The 20,626-nt window shown below is 47.1% G+C and overlaps 2 protein-coding genes across 4 annotated transcripts in view; one reads left to right on the top strand and one right to left on the bottom strand.

Annotated features, from left to right (window-relative positions):
* The first annotated feature begins 2,095 nt into the window (after positions 1-2,095).
* Positions 2,096-3,544, top strand: LOC101067457 (vitelline membrane outer layer protein 1). Of its 2 annotated transcripts, none has more exons than XM_011605151.2 (4): positions 2,096-2,327; positions 2,628-2,740; positions 3,013-3,319; positions 3,445-3,544. In XM_011605151.2, the coding sequence occupies exons 1-4, from the start codon at positions 2,118-2,120 to the stop codon at positions 3,445-3,447; spliced, it is 633 nt and encodes a 210-aa protein (XP_011603453.2). In that variant the 5' UTR covers positions 2,096-2,117; the 3' UTR covers positions 3,448-3,544. The 2 variants fall into 2 exon arrangements, with proteins under 2 accessions (XP_011603453.2, XP_003965780.2); XM_003965731.3 differs by having other exon boundaries at positions 3,013-3,347.
* A 2,452-nt stretch (positions 3,545-5,996) lies between these two features.
* rftn1b (raftlin, lipid raft linker 1b) overlaps positions 5,997-20,626 on the bottom strand; it is a 56,852-nt gene continuing 42,222 nt past the window's right edge. For both annotated transcript variants that reach the window (XM_029838394.1, XM_029838393.1), the window contains exons 7-10: positions 18,808-18,926; positions 12,861-12,964; positions 10,478-10,553; positions 5,997-10,087 (exon numbers count right to left, since the gene is read on the bottom strand). In XM_029838394.1, coding sequence (XP_029694254.1) covers positions 9,515-10,087; positions 10,478-10,553; positions 12,861-12,964; positions 18,808-18,926 — 872 coding nt within the window. In that variant the 3' untranslated portion in view covers positions 5,997-9,514. The remainder of the gene's footprint in view (positions 10,088-10,477; positions 10,554-12,860; positions 12,965-18,807; positions 18,927-20,626) is intronic.

The following is a 20,626-nucleotide window of genomic DNA, read 5'->3' as shown; positions in this document are numbered from 1 at the left end:
AAATGGTTCATGCCCACAAACTGGAGAAGTTAGCAAAGTGTTTTGAGGTCCCCATTAACTCAGTTCACAATGAAATGGCACTTAACAGGAACAGTAGAGGTCAAGATCAGGTCTGGAAGACCAAACATGTCAGAGAGAACAAATCAGAACCTTGTTGGACAGCAGAAGACCTTCAGCCCCCTGAGATGGAATTCACAGTTGAACACAAACATTAGCTTCATGGAAGAGTCGTCAGTAGAAAACGTCTCCTGCATGCTGACAACAGAATTCATCAATAGATGTTTGGGAAAGAACATCTGGATGAGTCTGATGGACTTTGGAAACAAGTCCTGTGGAACCATGAGGTTCTAATAGAACTCTTGGGGCAGTGAGAAAAGGTCAGTTAATAAATGGCACAACATTTAGAGAAAAGAACATCTGTCTGGCTGTTGATAATGGGGTGGATCCATGGGGTTTCGGAGTTGCCTTGCAGCCAGCGGGAACATCTCACAGGTAGAAGGAAGACTGGATTAAATGAAATTCCAACACTTTCTGGTAGAAGATATCAGCACAGCTTTATAAGAGAGTGGCTTCTACTAATGGTTGATGGTCCTAAACTCACCCCAAACACAACCTTGGACCACCTGAAGAAGCCCCAGCTGAAGGGTTCACTGTGGTCCTCACAGTCTCCTGAGCTGAACATCTTTGGAAATCTGCAGACAGACCTCAGAAGAGCAGTGATGGCTCAATTTGGGCAGAAGTGTCTGTTGAGGAATAATGGAGGGAAATCCCTCCAACAAGCACTGAACGACCGCTGGCTGCTACAAAAGCCGTGGTCATGGCCACAGGGGGCGCTGTTGGGCAGAAACTCGGCAGATGTGTGTCACCTGTAACGTTTTATCTTTTGGAGATCATTTCATCTTTCATTTGCTGAAGTGTTCACAGTAACAAAACGCTGACCCGGGATGCTCAAACCTTTGCAGACCCCATATGCACATATAGAAAAGCATTAGATCTCAGGAGGATGAAACTTTTAAAGTTTGCTGTGGGGGCAGAGAAATGACACTGTGGGAAGATGACATCTGGTTCCTGGCAATGACCTTTGACTCCAGAGAACCCAGCAGATCTTTTTTTTCCCATTTAAAAATGCCATAAGTTGCTGTGCCAAACTCACCCTGGAGCTTTCTTTTATCACCTTTGATCAAGAATACATGTTGTTGCTGTATCTATATCTGTGTGGATTTTTATTTTGTTCATCATAAAATTTATATAGTGGATAAAAACACCACTACAGAGGATTCAGCCCCCTCAAACGTTCCTTGGGATGATACTTAAATGGTCCATTTCTATAGTAACCATTCCTTAATCACCAAAATAACACAGAATAGTTCATGAAGCACTGGTCCACATCCAGAATCTGGATCCAGATTTGATTCATCAGCATTTGTGACTTTTTCTAAAACATTTAAAAATGTGCGACTGGACTTTGGAAAATATGGATTTATCTTTGTCACATCAACTGCACAAAATACACAGAAAGCAAATGAAATATTGTCAATGGCAGATACCAAAATCAAGAAATTTAGTATTTATTTCTAAAACAATAAGTCACACATTGGTCATTAACAAAGCAGCATGCGTCATCTGTTACGACTGTCATGTGTTACATTCTCAGACGCGCTGATTCACTTCTGCCTGAAACCAGAGGTTACGTAACAGAGAACCAGTAGCTTAACCAGTAGCTTAACCAGTAGCTGAAACCCAACGTTGGGCGGATGTGTGAGGTGTTATTATGAGAACGTTAACTGTCTGCATCATCACAGATGACCATACATCAGGTGATTAACGCTTATTGTGACGTCCTGATCTGTCTGACGTTCTTATCTTCAAAAGTGGCACCGCTGTTTCACACTGGGCTGCAGTTTAAAGAGATCAAGACATCACATCTGCAAATCCCCACAAACAGAAGCTAAATTATTGTTATTAGGTTTGACTCTTTTCCCCTCTTATCCAGATCCAGATGCAGCTGTTCGTTCCCACCCCACAACGAGTCTGTGAATGATCCACCTGATGACAACGGGTCCACCGAGGAGGCTATAAGAGCTCTGAGGCGGGCGTCCGGCCTCACTGCTACCAAGATGGCGCGTGCGCTCGCTGCTGTGGCCTTGCTGGCTCTGCTCTCCGTTGGCTTGTGCGAGGAGAAGACGTTTCTGCAGCGTGCTGGCACAGCCTTCAACAGCAGATCCTACAAATCCATCCTCAGCGTCACCAATGGAGAGAAGTTTGGAGACTGGACATGGCCCGAGATGTGTCCTGAAACCTTCTACGCAGTTGGCTTCAGTCTCAGGGTAAACGCACACACGGGCGTTCAAGGAAAAGTAACATGAACACAAACGACGATCTTACAGCTGTGGTTTTGACTGTAGGGGCACCTCTAAACCAGCCAGCAGCTGCTTCATCAGTGTGATGAACGTCCAGCTTTCACTCATTTTAGGCTGAAAATTCAAATGAAGGAAGTCGTTTATGTGTAATTACTCTGCAGCTCCGCGTTCCAGTTCAGAGGGTTTGAAACCACAGTCATTTGAAGGTTCATCTGAGAGGAAGAGACCTGGTTTGAGCAGATTTTGAAGCCGTGTTTGTGTCCTCAGGTGGAGTCCAACCAGTTTGGCATGGACGATACCGCCCTGAACGGCATCCGCCTCATTTGTGCCCAAGACGGAGACAGAAGCTTCCTGTACTCCATTGAATCTCACACTGGCTAGTGAGTGAAGCGCCGCGCTGGCTTCCTGGTGCCATTTAGAGACAGTGGATTCACCTGTGGACTTGTTAGTCATTCAAAATGAAAGAGAAACATGCTAATTAGACTGGTGATGAACACAGACCGGGCTGACCGCACTCACAGGGAGGATAGAGTGGAAGGAAAGCCCTCTCAGCACTATCATGCAGTACAGGAACAGCTAAAACCTGCAGCGTTTGAGTAAATCCGAGAAGCTTTGCCTCCACTTTGTCTGACTCTCATCTCCGTCTTGGCAGCTTTGGTGAGTGGTCCCACAGCATGTACTGCCCCTCCGGCTACCTCACCTCCTTCCAGATCCGCGTGGAGCCCCATCAGGGTCTGTTCGGCGACGACACGGCGGTCAACAACATCAAGTTCCGCTGCAGCAGCAACCCGATGCTGGAGGGACCCGGCATGTCCTGGGGGGAGTACGGCCAGTGGAGCCAGGAATGCCAGGACGGGGGGATCTGTGGTATTGAGAGCAAGATGGAGGCGTACCAGTACGGCCTTGACGACAGCACCCTCAACGACGTCCGCTTCCACTGCTGCTCCGTGCCACAGAAGGTGGGAGGGACGGCTGATTAGGAAGATGGTAACAGATCTATTCCAGTCGGGGCGGTGTCAGAACCACCCACTAGTGTCCTGGACGTGTGTCTAAATGGCTAACTGGTGTTTTCCCTCCTTGGCAGTGAGCAGCGGTTGAATGTCAGAGAGGTGAGCAGCGTGATCCAGGCTACGACAATCAGCCGTAACCAAGAAAAAGAACCAATAAAAAAAGGAAACTCCAAAGAGTGTTGTGACTTTAACACCCCTGATGTCATCTGGTGGGGAAATCACCCCGATACGGGGACGCGTCTCACACTGGGGCGCTTTGGTCTCATAACTGGGACCAGGGTTCAGGTCATATACATCAGACCACTTCAGAGGAAATACACAGCGGTCCCCATCGTGGTTCCACATGTCAACCTTATTGGAGCGTCAGCCAGACCATAATCTGATGGAGAAGTGACAGAAATGTTGGTTTCCTGCTTGACTGCAAAGCTAAATTCAGCATTATTGAAGCACTTTAAAAACCTTCAGCCTAATATTCATTTATCAGAATCACTTTATGGTCGTTAACGCACGTGTTCATCGTTAACGACCAGAGAGGACGGGGACAGGACTTCATGATCGGGGACAGAAACCATCTGCATCAGCCCCACTATGAAGGGGATCAGGGCTATTTTCCCAGAATGCACTCTGCTCCACGCCTCTTCGCTGAGACCCATGTTTACCTCCTCTTGTCACGTGCACAACCGTTTGGACGTGTTTGCTCTCAGACGTCCTCTCGGCCAGCTCATGTCCACCCTGTCTAATGAACCACCGAGCTCACAGGAAAGTCCCATCGTGCATGTGCACGTGGAAATGATGCTGACGTGCACTTTTACCCATAATCCCTGCTGGAACAGAAGTAATTAACAATTAGAAAATAAAGAGGAGTAGGATAATTAATTTACAGTCTAGAGACTGACAAAGGTTGATAACACTGATTTACTGTTGTTAATTATCCGACAAGCACGTGTGTGCATGTGTGTGTGTGCGTGTGTGTGTTCACGTGTGTATGCTTGTCGGCCTTTTTCCTTCCTCTGCCTCGCTGTCCTCCACCTTCTTGTCCACATCTTTACATCCGTCCTTATGCCACCTCTCCTCCACCTGATCCCTGCTCTCATTATATGTCATCTGTAAACATCCTAGTCCAATGACACTCGTGTCCCCCCAATCTCTGCCTGTCCATCACCATAGTAACGAGAAGCGGCTCAGGGCTGATCTCTGATGCGGTCCTACCTTGAACTCCTCAGTCACACCTCACCACTGTCCCACAGCTGTGATGAATGTCCTGGACCCCCCCAACAGGAGCTCACTTCCTGCCGTGAGATTTCTCAGATCTACAGAATCAGCTGCTCTCTCTGACCTTCTCTGCACGTCTCTGTCCACCAACAGTGTCAGTGCAACGGCTGCTTCTGCTCTTAGACTGTCTGACTTCTCTTTTCCATCTCTTTCTATTTATTCACCACAGTTCTGCACCAGCACTCTTCTCCTTTGTTCCTCAGTCATTGTCTCACCTTCTATCATCTCACTGAACAACTTAGTCCGGACCTTAACATCTGTCCCCCAGACACCTGCACGGGTATGTCAACAGGACCGACTGTCTTCCCACTCTTCATCCTCCTCACTTTTCTATTATTATACTTTGCTTCTCCTCAAGTGGCCACTAGATGGCAGAGCTGCACCAGAACCGGATCTCAAGCCGACAGTAATTTCATTGGACACAACAAAACCCAGCGTGTCCACAACAGACCAAGGACAAAAAGATCAAACCTTCCCTTTCCTAAATGTTATGCATTCTCTTCCGTAACTTCATGTCCTCTCTAACTATTTCCACATGTCCAGTCTCAGCTGTCTGGCAGCTTTATCCTCAGTGTCATCACTGTCCCTCCTCTGGACTATCTCAGTCTGGCCTCTCTGGATTCACATCTGGGACATCTAACATGGGCTGTCCCTCCGATGGTCCCATTGCTGGTCCTCCTCATCCTATCAAAGCCACCCCCACCCCCCACCCCCCACTAGCATTGCTCTGTCTTACCCAGGACGTGACACTGGACGTGAACCTGTCCTGTAGGCTGAGTGTTTGGTACAGCTTTGTGGTTCCTCCTGTGCCCTCAGAAACATTAACCTCTACTACAGAGAGACAAATTAATTTAATGGTTGTGGTTTTGACCCCCCTCCCCATTGATCTCATGCTCTCTCGGGCTCATCGTAAATCACGCTGTGCTGCTTCTGTCCATAAGTAGCATTAACTCGACTGCTGTGAGATACAAAAGCAGATTCAGAGGAGGAAGCTCACACCACCTCAGTGATGGTTTATAAATCCTCTTCCTCAATTTAATGAAATGCTGTCTTGTCCTTCAGGAAGTGGCTGAGGGTCCTGGTGGACGGGCCTTGTGGAGTCCGTCCATGTCACCCCGTTAGCGCTGCTTGAGACTTGAGACCACGAGCGTCCAAGTTGCTTGTCATATTTCCTATTTCTGAAATACTGAGGATGGACGTCCAAGAGACAGCCGTCCCCTGCGTCCATAACTGCTTCAGACATGGACGTCTGTCCTCTCAGGACAAAATCTTTAGCTAAACGACTTCCTCTCAAAGCTCCCAGCTTGAGAAATGGCAGCTGTTTCCACTCGGACATAAAAGACACAAGGGCGTGTACACGTTAAATATAAATCATTTTTATTATATACAAATTGTACAGATATCATGAACAACAGAAATGTTGACGCCTACCTTCCTCAACAAGTTCACACGTGGTCAAAGCTCCTCGGTGCTGGAGATGGCAGCCGAGAAGATTAAAAAAAATCACACCAGAAGACTAAAAAATATTTTAGAAAACTCAAGAGTACATTTTACAGAGGCTGTGAGCGAAAGACAGGGAAGTAACAATGCTGACATCGTATTGTATCTTGTGGCATTCCTATTTTGCCCATTTCACATCATATTAGCACACAGCAAATGAACCATTACATATTACTTATTCAATTCATCTTTACAATAAAAACAATTGCACAAGTGCCACTACTGAGGCTCAGAAGAAACCATTATGCTGATATAAGACAGGAAAAAGGATATTACCCCATTTTTTAATAGAAATACTGTAGGTCCACGCTGGTAAATGTTGTATTTAAGTCAATCGTGGATCAAAACGGTCCCTTCTTTTGGACGGCAGCGTCCAGCAGAGGGCCTTTTAGTTCCTGCCTCGCCTTTCCCTCCTCACGTGCAGATGTTTTTTGACCACAAGAAGGCAGATTTTTCCCAGGAAATGTGCACGTACAGGATACCAGAGATGTCAGGCAAAGGTGGGGCCCCGGGGGCCACGGCCTCATCTCTACACAGACGTAGAGATTATTAATGAATGCTTGTGGGGATCAACCAGGAATGATCCTTCTGTTTTCACCAGATTCCAGTCGGATTGGGTTTTAAAGTGTCGGAGAAAAATCAAACAAATCCCTAAAAAAAAAAAGTGGTTTTAAAAATGATAAACAACAGAGATGACTGCGAGAATAAAGCGACGGATTACATCTGGAAAAGGATTCAAGCAAATAAAGTGACTTTTCCCTGCAGCTTCCATGCAGGACACGCGTGCTTAGAGAGCTGAAAGCTGCAGCTGGGAGGACAAACAAAGCAAAGAAAATATAGGAAAAACCATCCATAAGACGTCGTCTTTAATATAGTGGTTATTTGTCATGTGCTTGTGCAAATGTGTGAGTACATCTGTGGTGATACATATGAATGTTGACCATGTCAGCCTTGAGAGAGGAGGGCTAAACTAAGGAGCGTTCCTTCCTGGCAGTTTAAAACAGCGATATTCCTTCAGAGGTAGCTCGAAGCAACAGCCAGAAACACAGTTCATCAAGCTTTTGCAAAAACAGCAGCGCAAACACAAAGAAACCATCAAATCCACCTCATTCGACACGACCACCACCACAACAACGACAGTTAGAATAAAATCATAAAAATACCTTCGTATGAATAAACACCTGTTTTTACCCGCTCCGTGTGGGCGGCAGGAATAAAAGGCTTGAAAACACCGACAGCAAGACTGTCCTGATCCACTAACATAGAACATTAACACAGGCTCAGCTCTAGAAGCAGACCGTGGGCCGGTTACAGCAACAGTAAGGCTAAGCTGGTCCGTTTTATAGTCTACACTGAAGGAAAACACTGCTCATTTTACATTTCATACATCTCAGCGCTGTTTGGGTCCCCACTGATGTTCTACATCTTCTACCCTCACAAACCCAAACCAAGCCAAACAAAAGAGTCAAAATCTCCAAATCCCCTTAAGTTACAGTCTCGGCAACGTCGGCCAGCACTCGTGAGCACCCAGCTTTATTCTCCGGACTCACCTGCAACCGTAGAAAACGTGGCGTTTAGACGGGACTAAAAGGTGTGACATCATGGTGAATGTCAGGGTTAATGGGCCGCCAGGCTGAGCTGCTAGCTGTCAATACCTCCCCAATACGGGAGCTCCATTATGAATGCTTCCTGACAGATACCCCACTGGCAAAATCCATTAGAGAGCTAACGGCGAGGTCACACCCCTCCAACACCTCCCAATACCCCCCCCCCCCCACCCCTTGGGCTAAAATGAAAAGCTCTTAGAAAACACATTTGCTCATTAGCAGAAATGACATCAGGCCTCCAAGAAATGAAAAGAAAAACACAGAGGACGTATGAATGAGAAAAGTGGTCCGCAAACATTCCTTAATGCCACGTGTTGGACGTGCTTCGGTACCGCAGTTCTCGTCTCTGTAAACGACCACAAAGCTTTGTTTTGTGCACGCGGGCGCTTGTTGGTGGCCATCGACTCGACAGGTAATTAAAAATGCTACTTTGTGCAGAAATAAATCCCGTTTCTGTGTTGCGAGATAAGCGGGTGCGTATGAACGCCGAGTTCTACACCGAGCTGCAGACATTCAGCTGAATTTCACTTTCTTATCAGACTAGTCTTTGAGTCTAGAACATTCTGTATGCAAGGTGGGCTCAGCCCACCACGCCACAGAGTGATTATCAGCTCACTTTGAAGCACTTGACGGCTTAGAGCTCAGCGTAAACAATTATCTCCTCACTCTGCTTTGGATTGCCTGTCGCAACAAATGCCTTTGCCATCACCTCTAGCTCTCAGAACGCACCAGAAGGAACACGGGTCACGGTCGGAGTCCAAAGCTGCTTCCACCTGCTGGGGATCCGCTCAGACTTTTCCTTAATCTGCTCGCTAGAAGCAGGCAGACAGATTCCATTAATATTTCATTACTGAACGTTAAATGTCTGTGTGTTTGAGGGAGAACGTGAGCGTGATTCTCCTATCGCTCACAGCGGGCCTCTGGAGCATGTCGGAACCAGGGTGCTTCTGGTTCTGGATGGTTTCTGAGATTTTGGCTCTAGGGGAGACAGGAAGTGTCAGTTGTTTCCATTCACAAATGCTTTTTTCTGCGGGGTCATAAAACTGTCGGTTTGGTCGCGATGGCGAACAGGATGGTTGGTTTCAGATCAGGGGTTCTGAGACGGTTCTGAGATGGTTCTGACCACTCTGCTCACATGAGGGTGACTCTCTGCCTCTTTAAGGCACAGAAGAACAGCATCATTGTTTGGGCAGCTTCTTAAGATCAGTAGTTTGCAGAGGCTGCGTTTTCTGGACTCATTAGCTAAATCATTAACATGCTAACAACAGGCAGGGGGGTCTCAGGAGCTCCTGTCTTCTGTCCAATAAGGTTCCCTCCCCAGTCCTCTGTCCTAATTGTCTGTTGGTGTGGGTTTTTTCCCACCGGGTCAAGAAATGTCCAATTTAGACTCCTACTCCTATGTAATTTCAGAACCATTTCTCTCAAAGTTCTACGTCTCGTCTCGTCCATCCAAGCTAAACAGGTCAGACTTTGCAACTAACGCCTGTTCCGTATCCATTTATGGGCTGTGCTGGGCTGCACCAGGTCTCCCGTTGGTTCTATACATTCAGTATGTGTGGTTGTTCCACAGCAGAGCGGATGTCTGCTGGTCCGTGGAACTGCCAGGTCTGCATCAAGCTGCAGAGCGATGAGAGATAAAAGATAAAAGGTTTAGGATCCTGCTGCTGTGGGGATTTAAAGCCCCATTAATTTAGATAAGGGAAAAGCCAGTTCTCATGATGGAAGGGAAGGGGGGGGGGGCTTAGAGGTTGGGTGGGGGGCAAACCTAGACCGATTCCTGCGGCTCTTCTTCTGGATTTTGACCAGAAGATTCGATCTCCTTGGAAAAGACCTCCACACCTGCCGGCTCACCCTGGACCAGGTCGTCCCCCTCCTCGTCTCCGTCCATCTCTGTCCCGTTGGCAATCTCACCATCATCTTCTGCCTCCCTCTGGTCCTCCTTTTCTTTGGTCTTGCTCTGCGCTTCCATGGTCACGCTGATGTCGATCTCCTCAGCCGTTCCTAACGGCTCTGGCGAAGCTTCTCCATCAGGCGCCGTCTCTTCTTCTTCTCCCTCTTTTTTCAGGGCAGTTTCTGCTGCGTCTTCCTCACCTCCCGCCTCTGACTGGAGGTCTAGCTCACCCATAGACCCCTCACACCGGAGGTCTTGTTCACTCCCCTTCGCTGCCACTCTATTTGTTGCGTTTGCTTGTCTGTTCTCTACCTTTATGACCTTTTCTCTGTCAGAGGTTGTGGTATCCTCCTCATTATTCTCCTTTTTGGTTTTCTTCTTCTTGTTCTTTGTGGTCTCGTTGCTGCAGTTCTTGTTGGACTTGCTTCTGGGCTTAAAGATCAATTTCTAAAATAAAAAAAACAACAAAGCCAACAGGTTTACATTAGTATGCAGTGGGACATGAAGCCGTACACACAGACTTAATTACGCATGGCCTGCAGTGGAGCTAATGCTGCACTGGGATTTCTGGCTAATTTAAATGATTCTTACTCCTGCTGAGAAGGAAATTGGGGACATTATAAGAAAAAAATATGAGTGGCCCTTAGGCTCACCAGACAAAGACAAAGAAAGCAGAATCTGTGCAATCTGTCCTCAATTGCTTGAATGATTTCTGCAGAGTTTGGATTCTCCCGATGCCTCTAAACTGGGGGACTGGCGGGGAGCGCTGGTCCTGAGTACTTGTATACAGGCTGGAGAGCAGCACTGGTTTTCCACAAAAGAAAAATGGAAAGGTACCTTTGATTCCCGCCTCTTCCGGTCCAGGATGGGTCTCTGCAGGAAAACGATCTGCTTGGTGGACAAACTTCCATCACTTCAGCAGAAAAAAGATAAGAAAAACAGAGTGATGGTTCAAATGTCACTTCCCCAAGCAAACATTCTCATTCAAAGTCTTCAACGGGTAATGAGTTACACAATTAGACGCTCGTTACAAAAGGAGGAGATTTCAGGATGGATGTTGGTGGAGCTGCCCCCTGAATAATCGAATAATCACCAAGAATTGCTCTTTTCAGACACTAATATCTGTCCAGGTCCAATCTTTCTACTCCTGTGAGGAAGCAAATATTGCTTCCTGTATTCTCATCCATCCCTGTTCTGACACATGACCTGGCAAGAACACGCAGAATCATCAGAGCAGCTTCGGTCCTGAGTGGACTTCATGTGCTTCAGCCTCTGGTCCTACATGGGCTCCTCTTCCTCATCCCTGGACCGGCCCAGCTGTGACCATCACTTGGAGCTGCTCCCTCAGCTCTCCTGGTATGAGGGGTGGTGGATGAAGAGCACACGTGTTCTCACATGCTGCCGTTTGACACCAGCTCAATAAAGTGCAGACAAAAGTGAGCTGATGACACCAACCCTAACGGGGACGTGCAGGAGGTCTGTGGATACTGTGGAGGAAGGAGGGTCGGCAGCAAAGCTCCATCCTCTCTGCAGCAGATGCTTTTAGATCTGCTTTCATGAGGCTCACAATGGGAACCGTCCAAATCTAAAACTAGTTCTTTCTTCCGTTTCCTCCTTCCACTGTCAGTGTGCTGGTTTGTAGGCCATCCATTATGCTGGATATTCTGGGGAATCACAGTAGTAATCTGAGCCCCCCCCCCCCAAAAAGCCTAATCCATGAAGGCAGAGGGGTGGATGGCTCCGTTAGTTAGAAAGCTTCTGTTGAGCCGACCCAACATGTGCTTCACCAGGTGCTTCTAAATCTGGAACTTGAACAGGAACTCAGCGCTGTTTGGGTCCCCACTGATGTTCTACATCTTCTACCCTCACAAACCCAAACCAAGCCAAATAAAAGAGTCAAAATCTCCAAATCCCCTTAAGTTACAGTCTCTTGAAACACCTACAGCCGAGCCAGCCAACGCTGCTTTCATTCATAAATGTGGATCAATTCCTAATCTTTAAACATTTAATAGACAACATTTATTGTTATGAAGAGCAAACGTGTCTAGAGATATACTGTATGTATAGAGAGAGCATCAGCTGTCTAGATGTTGCTTTAGGAAGAGGAACAGCCTTAATGGACCCATCTTTCCTCCACTGTGATCTAGTTTGTTGACTCCTCTGTGTCTGATACATTAAGTGAAGCTACAGTAATTAAATCGTGTGTCTGAACCTCCTTGATCCATATTTAAGGCAGAGGAATTCCCATTTACTGCAGGGAATAACTCTAAATGTGCTTAGTCTCTGCATTAATTGAATGCGGCAAACACGAGCGGCTGGCCAGAGACAACGACATGAATTAATGTTGTGTGGAGAGGCTGCAAAGCATCAGTTAACATTAATTTCAGAAGCAATTGAGATCACTGACGCTTATCCGAGCCCTCCAGATCAAGTGCAGTCAGCAAACCCTCAGTTGCGTTCGCCATTAAGAAATGAAAAGCAAAAAACAAAAACAAGTGCAACAAGAATTACTGATGTGAAATGGATAAGCAGCCACGACTTTAGTGCACGGGATGTTCTGCAAGCAGGCGGGAACACGGGCTGTGTTCAGTACTGTATCCAGGCCAAGGCTGATTAATTAGACACGTTCCACTGTTGTGTGATGAAGAGACGGGAGAATGTAGAAAAACTGAAAACAGAGGTAATTAATCAGCAATGCTGGGGGGAAACGGGAAACATGGCAGGCTGGGGGGGGGGGGGGGGCACAAAGCAATCAGGAAGGTTCCATCAACAGGGTGACAGAGAGGGAACCATTTCAGGTTCAAAAGTCCAGAACCGATGCCTGGCTGAGACACCTTCTAGAGTGGCTTCAGTCCAAAGAGGACGTGGAGGCCAAATATGTGTTGGACCTGTTGCTGCGGCTCAGAACCGTGTGCTGGTCCGCTCAGTGGTTAAACTCAGACGGTTCCTCTCCCTCAGCCACCCTGAAGAACAACGATTTTGAGATGTGCCAACGGGACTCCAGTTCTCCAGTTCTCCAGTTCTCTGCACCTCCAGCTACCTGCTCTCTGCTGGCTCCTTCAGCTCTTAGATTTAGGATTTGTACTTTAGGACTTGAAAGACATTTATGGCCAGACCCACTTAATTCGAGTTATTAAACCTTATTATTTACTCTTCCTCTGGAGGCACATTGGTCACAGCTGCTGGGTCGGTCCATTAGCTGGTAGAGGTTGGTTAATACCTGTTGGTCTTAATGACGGGCGTCGGCAGCACACAGGTGAGTCTCCATCCAAATGTGGCCAAGGACTGAAGCAGAGGGACATAGTCTGCCTTCACTTGTAAGCCCTGTGGACAAACAGGGACAGTTAGACACAGGAAGAGTCTGGAACATCACATCGGTCCTCTGATGGCCCGACTTCATTAAAACGCACGTTGTCCATGTTTGTTCAGAGCCGAGACTCAAACTGATACACGGATCAGCTGCAATACAGATTCTGGGGCCGTCTCCAGGCCGCCGGCTCTGTTCCTGAGGAGAACCTGCCGGAACAGTCAGTGTGAGAACGCTTGTGGTAAATATTGAAACGCCGTTCGAGTAGAGAACGTTAAATGAGGTGTGGTTTTCCCAGAGCCACGTTTAAACAGAGACACCATTAACATGGACACAATATTTGACCAAAGTAAAAATACACACCCACACCCACCCACACACACACACACACACACACACACACACACATATGTGCATGCCCATCATTGTTCTATTTTTGTGAGGTCTTTCATGGCCATATTACCTTCTCCAGCTCCTCCTAATCCAACCAGCTCCCTGACGCTGACCTACACCCACGTCTAGAGTACATTACAGACATGTCTTGACTCTCACAGTGTGAGGACCAGCCAAAATATCCTCACTTCCCAAAAATGTCCTCACTTTTTTAGCAGAATGTGGATTTTGGTTCTCAATATGAAGCAAGTACAAGAACACACACACGCACGCACCAAAATAAATAAAATCTGTGTAAAATTAAATATTTAACATCTGTAAAAGCAAAGACTTGACCTCAGGATTGAGACGTTCCCATTTTTTAAAGGCACATTCCTGAGTTGGTGTGAATAGAAGACGCCACCAACATGAAACAAGTGTTTCCCTGAGCTGCTCAGCACAAGCAGATCCAGTCCAGGCAGCAACAGCCCAGCCACCGCTCTGGCGGAGGTGTGAAAGTCAGCTGATCAAAGCTGTTCCTCCCTTAATTGTGCAGCAGTCTGGTGATTAATCACAGATAGAAATAGAGGCGAGTACATTTGTGAGAAGGATCAGCAGGCAGTGCTCACTTTCTGCCCGGAGACAGACTGGAGTAAAACACTTAAGGCCATTCCAGCCTGCAGCCTCATTTTTCTTCCACAGATTTGTATTGACCAGGTTCACCGTTCATGCACAAACAGACCGGCAGCAATCTAGACTCTGAAGATGCAAAGAGCTGATCTTTCGAACATAAGCCACTGATCCAGGCATTATTTACACAAGCACCATTTATTTTGTTCCTACAGGCAGCATCAGCATTTTCCTACTGGAGCCACTCCCTCGTCTGTGGAGGACGTGAGACTCAATCACCTCTGGGCCTGATTCTACCCTGAAACTTCTGGAAAAAAGCTTCTCCCACCATGTTGTTGTGCGTTTCTAAGCCATCAGCATCTCCTCTGAACATCGGGTTGATGCACCTGACCGTCCCTCTAAAGGTCATCACAACAGGAAGCGGTGACTTTATCAGATGTGCCAGAAACTTTCACCATCACAGCGTTCGTAGCAGCTGCTGACACAGTTTCCTGCTGATCTTAACAACCTCCACTTCCCCCAGAAAGATCTGAATGCAGCCGTTATTGACCCAAAGAAATCGTCGCTGTCGCCGTTTCGTAAAGGTTCAAGCGAGGAGACGCTTTATTATCAGTGGTGTGGAGAGATTTGGTCAAATATCTGAAGAGCTTTAAGACAAAACCTGGGTGAGGCGGAACAGGCTGAGCCCGTTTTATCACCATCACGCCACATTTACAACAAGAGACACCTTTTATCCAACTGAACTCTTAAAACAAATTCAGAGATCGGCATCAGTCGGAAAATGATCCATTCCAGCAACACACGTAGGCACTTGTTGACACTTGTGTTAGCTTTGCAGGATGCTGCTGCAGGTTTGTTTGTCTTTGTCTTTGTCTGGACATCAAGGATCCAGGGAGCTGTCCACCACCATGATTCTGATGTACTTTAGGATCTTTGTTATTTGAAAACGTGGCGAAGGTGGTTAGATACGAATAATTCAGGGTCCAAAATAAACCCTTAATAACTGTCCTTGGGGAAAGTTTTCATCATCATCATCATCATCATCATCATCATCATCATCATCATCATCATCATCATCATCATCACCATCATCATCATCATCATCATCATCAGGGTTTCAGCAACAGTCCAGTTGTGGTGCAGCATTTTTTCTTTGATCTTTAGTTCTCTCTTTAGTCTTTTCTTTTATCTTTTTCCTCGGATAGGTTTCAGCAACATAAATGAGCAGTTGCTGTTTAAAGCCTTAACAGAACCGATTCCATGTGACTTCCCATATACAGAAGTTAAAAATGTCTTCACTACGAAGACATCAGCTTTCTGCTCCGGCTAATGGATTTGGGTCCGCAGAAAGCTTCCTGTTTGACAACTTACAGGAAGCTTTCTGGAAGAAAATCCATAACTTTAGATCACAGCGAGACAACTTTGTGTGCAGCGCAGAGGCGACATGAGTCCTGGAGGACTCTCCCCTCACAATTCGTCAGGTTTGAGCTCGTCTGCTTCGTTATAATTACGCATCAGAGGCAGGAACATCAAAGGAAACAGGATCTGACTGTCCTACAACACTTCTTTGACTCAAGCCACATGAACGTTTTGGAAGGCAGTTTACTGTGTGCTGCTGGATCCTAATAGCAAAAAGGAAGAGTTCATTCCAAGAATGAGAGGACCCAGCTGGTTTGGACTCAGTGTTGACACACAAAGCTTCTATAAAAAGTCTCTAAAGCAAAGTGAGAATGAAACACTGTCCTGAAGAGGACAAGCAGAGTTTATGGCTAAAATGTTTTGAATTAATCTGGAATCTGGAATATTTGTGTTCCAATTGTTGTCGTCTGCTGGCTGTTGGATCAAAGTTCTTCTTTAGCTGTTTACCACTGAGGGAACTCTGACCTTTCTTTGGATAGACTATAAAATGATAAAATGACCAGCAGACAAGGTCACTGTACTGGGATCCCCTTTGCTCTATAATGACTCTAAGAGGAAGCGCATTTTCAGTTTTGCTCGACTTGACATTTGCACACTAATAATACAGCAATAAAAGTGTCAAAATGCATTTAAAAGTCCTGAAGCCTTGGGTTTAAAATGAGCCTTAACACCTCAGTAATGCAGCAGTCAGCATCGGCTGCTTCAGCGCCACCAGTGACGGCTTTAATCACAAAAAAACGGGAGCCCTAAAGGAGGAACAGAGCCCTCTGTGAGGAGACCGTCTGACTGATTATGGCTTTGTTGAGTTGGTCAGCAGGGTAAAAACCAGAGAAACTCCAACCTTGAAATAGCTGAAGTCTGCTCCATAAATCACAATGGAGTAATTTGAAATAATTCAGGACCTTCTGATGCATCATAAATCACCAAAAGATTCAGTTGAGTCTACAAACTTCTTCCATGTTGGACTAATGAATCTTAAAGACGTCATTGCAGGTGTTATTTTGGCACCGTGACTTCCACATAAACTGACAGCCCCACGTTATCAGCAGACATAAACAGCACATCAACTACCGAATGCAGCGGTAATGTAGGAGCATTAGAGTAAAGGCCCAGAGCGTCTGAGAACGCCTCTCTTCGTTGGCTTTGACCTGCAGTGGAGCTTCTTTATTTGCAGTTGTTCTACTTTACATATATTTCCACATCAAGTCACCAGTCCCAGTTTTATTAGCCAGTTTTTCTTGTTTCCTCTCCTTAAGTTCTTCCTCTCAGCTCTTTGTGGATTTGATTACAGCTTCATTTGCCACCCCCCCTCCAATCCTACAATCTCCTGATCTTATCTGCTAAACTCAGTGACCTCACATTGATCTGCGCGGTGGCTCCAAACCTCACCTCAGCAACGACAGGACATGACCAAATGTGAGCAGGTAGACAACCCCCCCCCCCAACCCCCCTCGCATCTCTCAGCCTGGCCCAGAAAACCAGCCCCTGCCAGCTTCAGGGTTTGGCCAACAGCTTCCCCACAGCCTCAGAAGCTTCAATAGCCTCTGGGCAAACCGAGCCGCTGCGCTGGCTAACTTTCAGCATACCAACCTTCGAACAGATCCAGCTCTTGTGTCAGCTCGATGTCCACCTCTAACCTGACCTGTGACCTCTGCACCTGCCCCAGACCTATCTCCAGCATCCTGCTGCATCCAGTCCCCCAGCCGGAGCCTCATGTGTCCGTAAGTCTCCAGCATCCCGTCGTCACCTGTGCTGCCTCAGGCTGTCTGCACCAAGCTTTCTCCAGAGGGGTTTGCTGATGCCCAGTATGTTTCAAACTGGACTAACCTGGTCAGTATCGACCAGGATTAATGACAAAAGCGATTTTGTCAGAAGCTTCTCGGAAACACTGAAGTCCTCTCAGAATGTTCAGGTGTTTGCTTTAACACACACTCCAGCCTGGTGCTCCTCTGCTGCTCCATCCAGATAATGACAGACCTCATCACAACATCCTCCTGCAGCTTTAGCAGTGTCATTTAGCAGAGGTCTGTTTACGCACGGCTCCTGTGGGACGCTGTCAGAGGAAGGACGTTATGGTATATTTGTTCCACACAAGCTTGTATATTGATTTTTACCTTGAGGACAAACGAGGAGCTGACACTAAACTGAGTCACTTACTCCGTTTTTCACCTCTGTTCGGGTGAGTGAGTTCAATATAATGTTTTCATTTAAGTCCACCTCCTCTATTCAGTTTTTGGAATTAACTTAAAATGATGAAAATGGATATATATATGTGTGTGTGTGTGTGTGTGTGTGCATGTGTGTATTCTTTTAAGCTCAGTTTTCAAGCTGACCTCTGTGTTCGGCTGCTGCCTCCACGTAAATTAATCATATGTAATACTGAATATATTAATGCATACTGTCCCGTAATTGCATTAATAAACATGATTTATTGTACAAATATATTGTATGGTGGTATCATCTGGAATGGGTGTGTTTTCCTTTTTGGCATGAATGAGTCTGGGAGACTTTTACTTTGACATTTTAGAAATATCAGCAGATTTAAAACCCCAGTATGCCCAGCAAAATCTCAAGATGCTTCATTTGCACTTGACCAGCAAAGCCAGGTTTCCTCTAAACGAAGCATCTTGTTTGTTTCCTGAGCTTCAGACAAAAACACCTGACAGGGTGAAAGACAGTAAAAAGGAAAGAATCTGATGAAAGACACAAGAAACAACTAACTCTCTGTAATTCAGGGCTATTTTCTCTGCACTTCCAGACCGAGGCAGCAGTTGTGCCTCTCATCTAGTTGGGTTTGTTGAGTTGTTGTCAGCGCTGACCTCTTTTGACCTGACATCAGGAAATCAAACCGGGATTAAGGCCGCTCGAACAGAAACTAGAGATTTCAAACCTGATCGCCATCATTGGGAAATGACGTTTTTAAATGTTTGTTAGATTAAAATCCAATGACGTGGGAGGAAAGGGGTCAGACGACATCGTGTGGGGGAGCTGACATTTAGTGACACGGCACCATTTGCCACATGAAGGGGGCAGAATCAGGCCAGGGCAGATGAGGGGGGGCATGAAGCTGCTTCCTACTGGTTTCTACCCCTTCCCACAGCAGAAGGGACACATCCAGTTCCCTCCAACAGGGGGAGCTGCTCTGAAAACGGGACCCTGCCTGCAGCGGGTGCTGTGCTTCCCACTGCACCATCAGGCTGCGACGGCTCGGAGAAAATTACGATCCGAACTTATAAAAAGTTTTGCGCTGCTACACAAATGACAGCAAATTCCCTAAATTATAGATCTGAAAGGCTGCCGGCTCGCAATTTCCTTCCATTAAAGGAGGGAAGGACACAACGCTTGTTATTTTCTCGGCTATAGAAAAAAAGTTCTACTTCCAATTGATAAAAGGCACAAGACCAGCCAGTTGTGGGAAAAGAGGACGGTCGGCACTCACGTCGATGATTGTCCACTGCTCCACGACGATGGCATCGTATGTTGGGGCGACTGCATTCAGCTCGCCGTCGCTCCTCTCCTGGAAGATGAAGACACTTTCCACCGACTTTGGCGTCGTGTCTACAGAGAACAAAGTAGACAATCCAAGCCTGAGTACTTAGTGGACAGAAGGTGTCTGTCTTGTCTGTCCTGCTCCTAAGGCCAAAGAAAATGGAACCATATTATTCAGGCACATTTACACTCATCCCATTATTTCCTAGCCAGGGGGTGTGTGGCGTTTGTGTGAGCATCGTGCACGTCAGACAGGAAGACATTCTAAGACAGAGGAGCAGCTATTCACCTTCAGGGACGGTTACAATGACATAGGTGGACACCGGTTCTGGTGGTGTCAGAAGTCTTTGGATCGGGGGTATCGGGACGGGTGGCACGTCAAAGCGAGGAAGACTTTGAAAAGGCAGAATGCAGCCAGCAATTTAATAAAGTCAGTCCCTGAACCAATAAAGCACAAATCCTCATGCTAAGCCTGCATAATTCATCTCCACAAACATGACAACAATCCACACAAAGACGCTAATGCTGGTGCCTCGGGGTGATGAGGAGGACGGGCACTCCCGACCAAGCTGAGCGTCTCTTCTGATCTAACAGAATTGGCATCTGAGACTCATTCGGGGCCCCTCTTCACCCAATGTTCCCTGTTGTTGGCTTGACGCTCACGCACACTACATGCACAAATATACACAGACGCAATCCACTCCCCACGGTCCAGTCTTCCCGGCTGGCCTGAGTGCTTTCTCATTACTCTCCAGCCATTTACACACTAATGCAGTTTGCTGAGGTCCAGCCTCCAACACAAGGCACTCCACATTTCATTACTGGGCCTTAATAATAGAGGGATGAGACTCAACTGCAGAGCGCACAGAGGGAGGGAGGGAGGGAGGGAGGGGGCGGTAGATAAAGAGTGGGGGAGCTTGCCAGACAGGAGGGGAGACAGGCTCTTTTATTTACCCCACCCTGAACCCATTTAGGACCCAAACACGCTCAATTGAAGACATCTCTCTCGGCTCTCTCAAGCACAGACCTTGTCGTCTCCCCCATCATCCTCAGTTCCCTCCAACCCCCCCCCCCCCCTTCCCCCCCCATCCAATTACTCTCTATCACAGTTCTGAGGTCTTGACATTTAAGTGAGGGTAGAAATCTTTAATGCTTGTGGACCCGAGCAGGTACGGCCAGTGTGGGAAGTCTCCCGTTCTTGATGTAACAGCCTGTCTGTGCAGATAACAATGGTGGCGGAGGTAGAGGAGAAACGGGGGAGAAAGAGGGACGTGGGTGAAGAGCAGTCAGTTGCTGGGGGCTTCACATTCGTCAGGGGGATGTAACATGTTGTGTGCTCGAATAAATATTATCTGGCACCTATTGTCAGGGAGCTGAGCTGAGCAGCCAGCAGGCAGCGTGAGAATAAGTTGTTTACACTTGCAAAAACCAGCGTGTACCCTCTGGAAATGTGTTCTCCGTCCCCACATGACTCACAGGCTGACGGCTGCACGCAAACACACTCACACCCAACGCGGGGACAACACGGGACACAACCCACACGGCGGTGAGTGACACCTGCTGGTGCTGAGCAGGTTCTGGCGGCCTGGGTGAGGACTGATCCATTTAGAGATGCAGATCGAGCTTCTGCGCAACAGGCTGTTGCCAGAGCGGCGGGCTGTTGTGCTCCCCTCATATCTGCTGACATGATTTCATCACTTCAGCTGTCGGCAGCTTCAGAGCTGAGGCTGCCTCTGACGGATAATCTACACTTCAAACATGGCGAATGA

This window comes from Takifugu rubripes, chromosome 7 (genome assembly GCF_901000725.2).
Source record: "Takifugu rubripes chromosome 7, fTakRub1.2, whole genome shotgun sequence".
Classification (NCBI taxonomy): domain Eukaryota; kingdom Metazoa; phylum Chordata; class Actinopteri; order Tetraodontiformes; family Tetraodontidae; genus Takifugu; species Takifugu rubripes.
This window is presented reverse-complemented; position numbering and strand designations above follow the sequence as displayed.

Coding starts and splice junctions, on each gene's coding strand:
- LOC101067457 (XM_003965731.3), top strand. CDS start 2,118: ATGGCGCGTGCGCTCGCTGCTGTGGCCTTGCTGGCTCTGCTCTCCGTT. Junction 2,328..2,627: donor CAGTTGGCTTCAGTCTCAGG/GTAAACGCACAC, acceptor TTGTGTCCTCAG/GTGGAGTCCAACCAGTTTGG. Junction 2,741..3,012: donor ATTGAATCTCACACTGGCTA/GTGAGTGAAGCG, acceptor CCGTCTTGGCAG/CTTTGGTGAGTGGTCCCACA.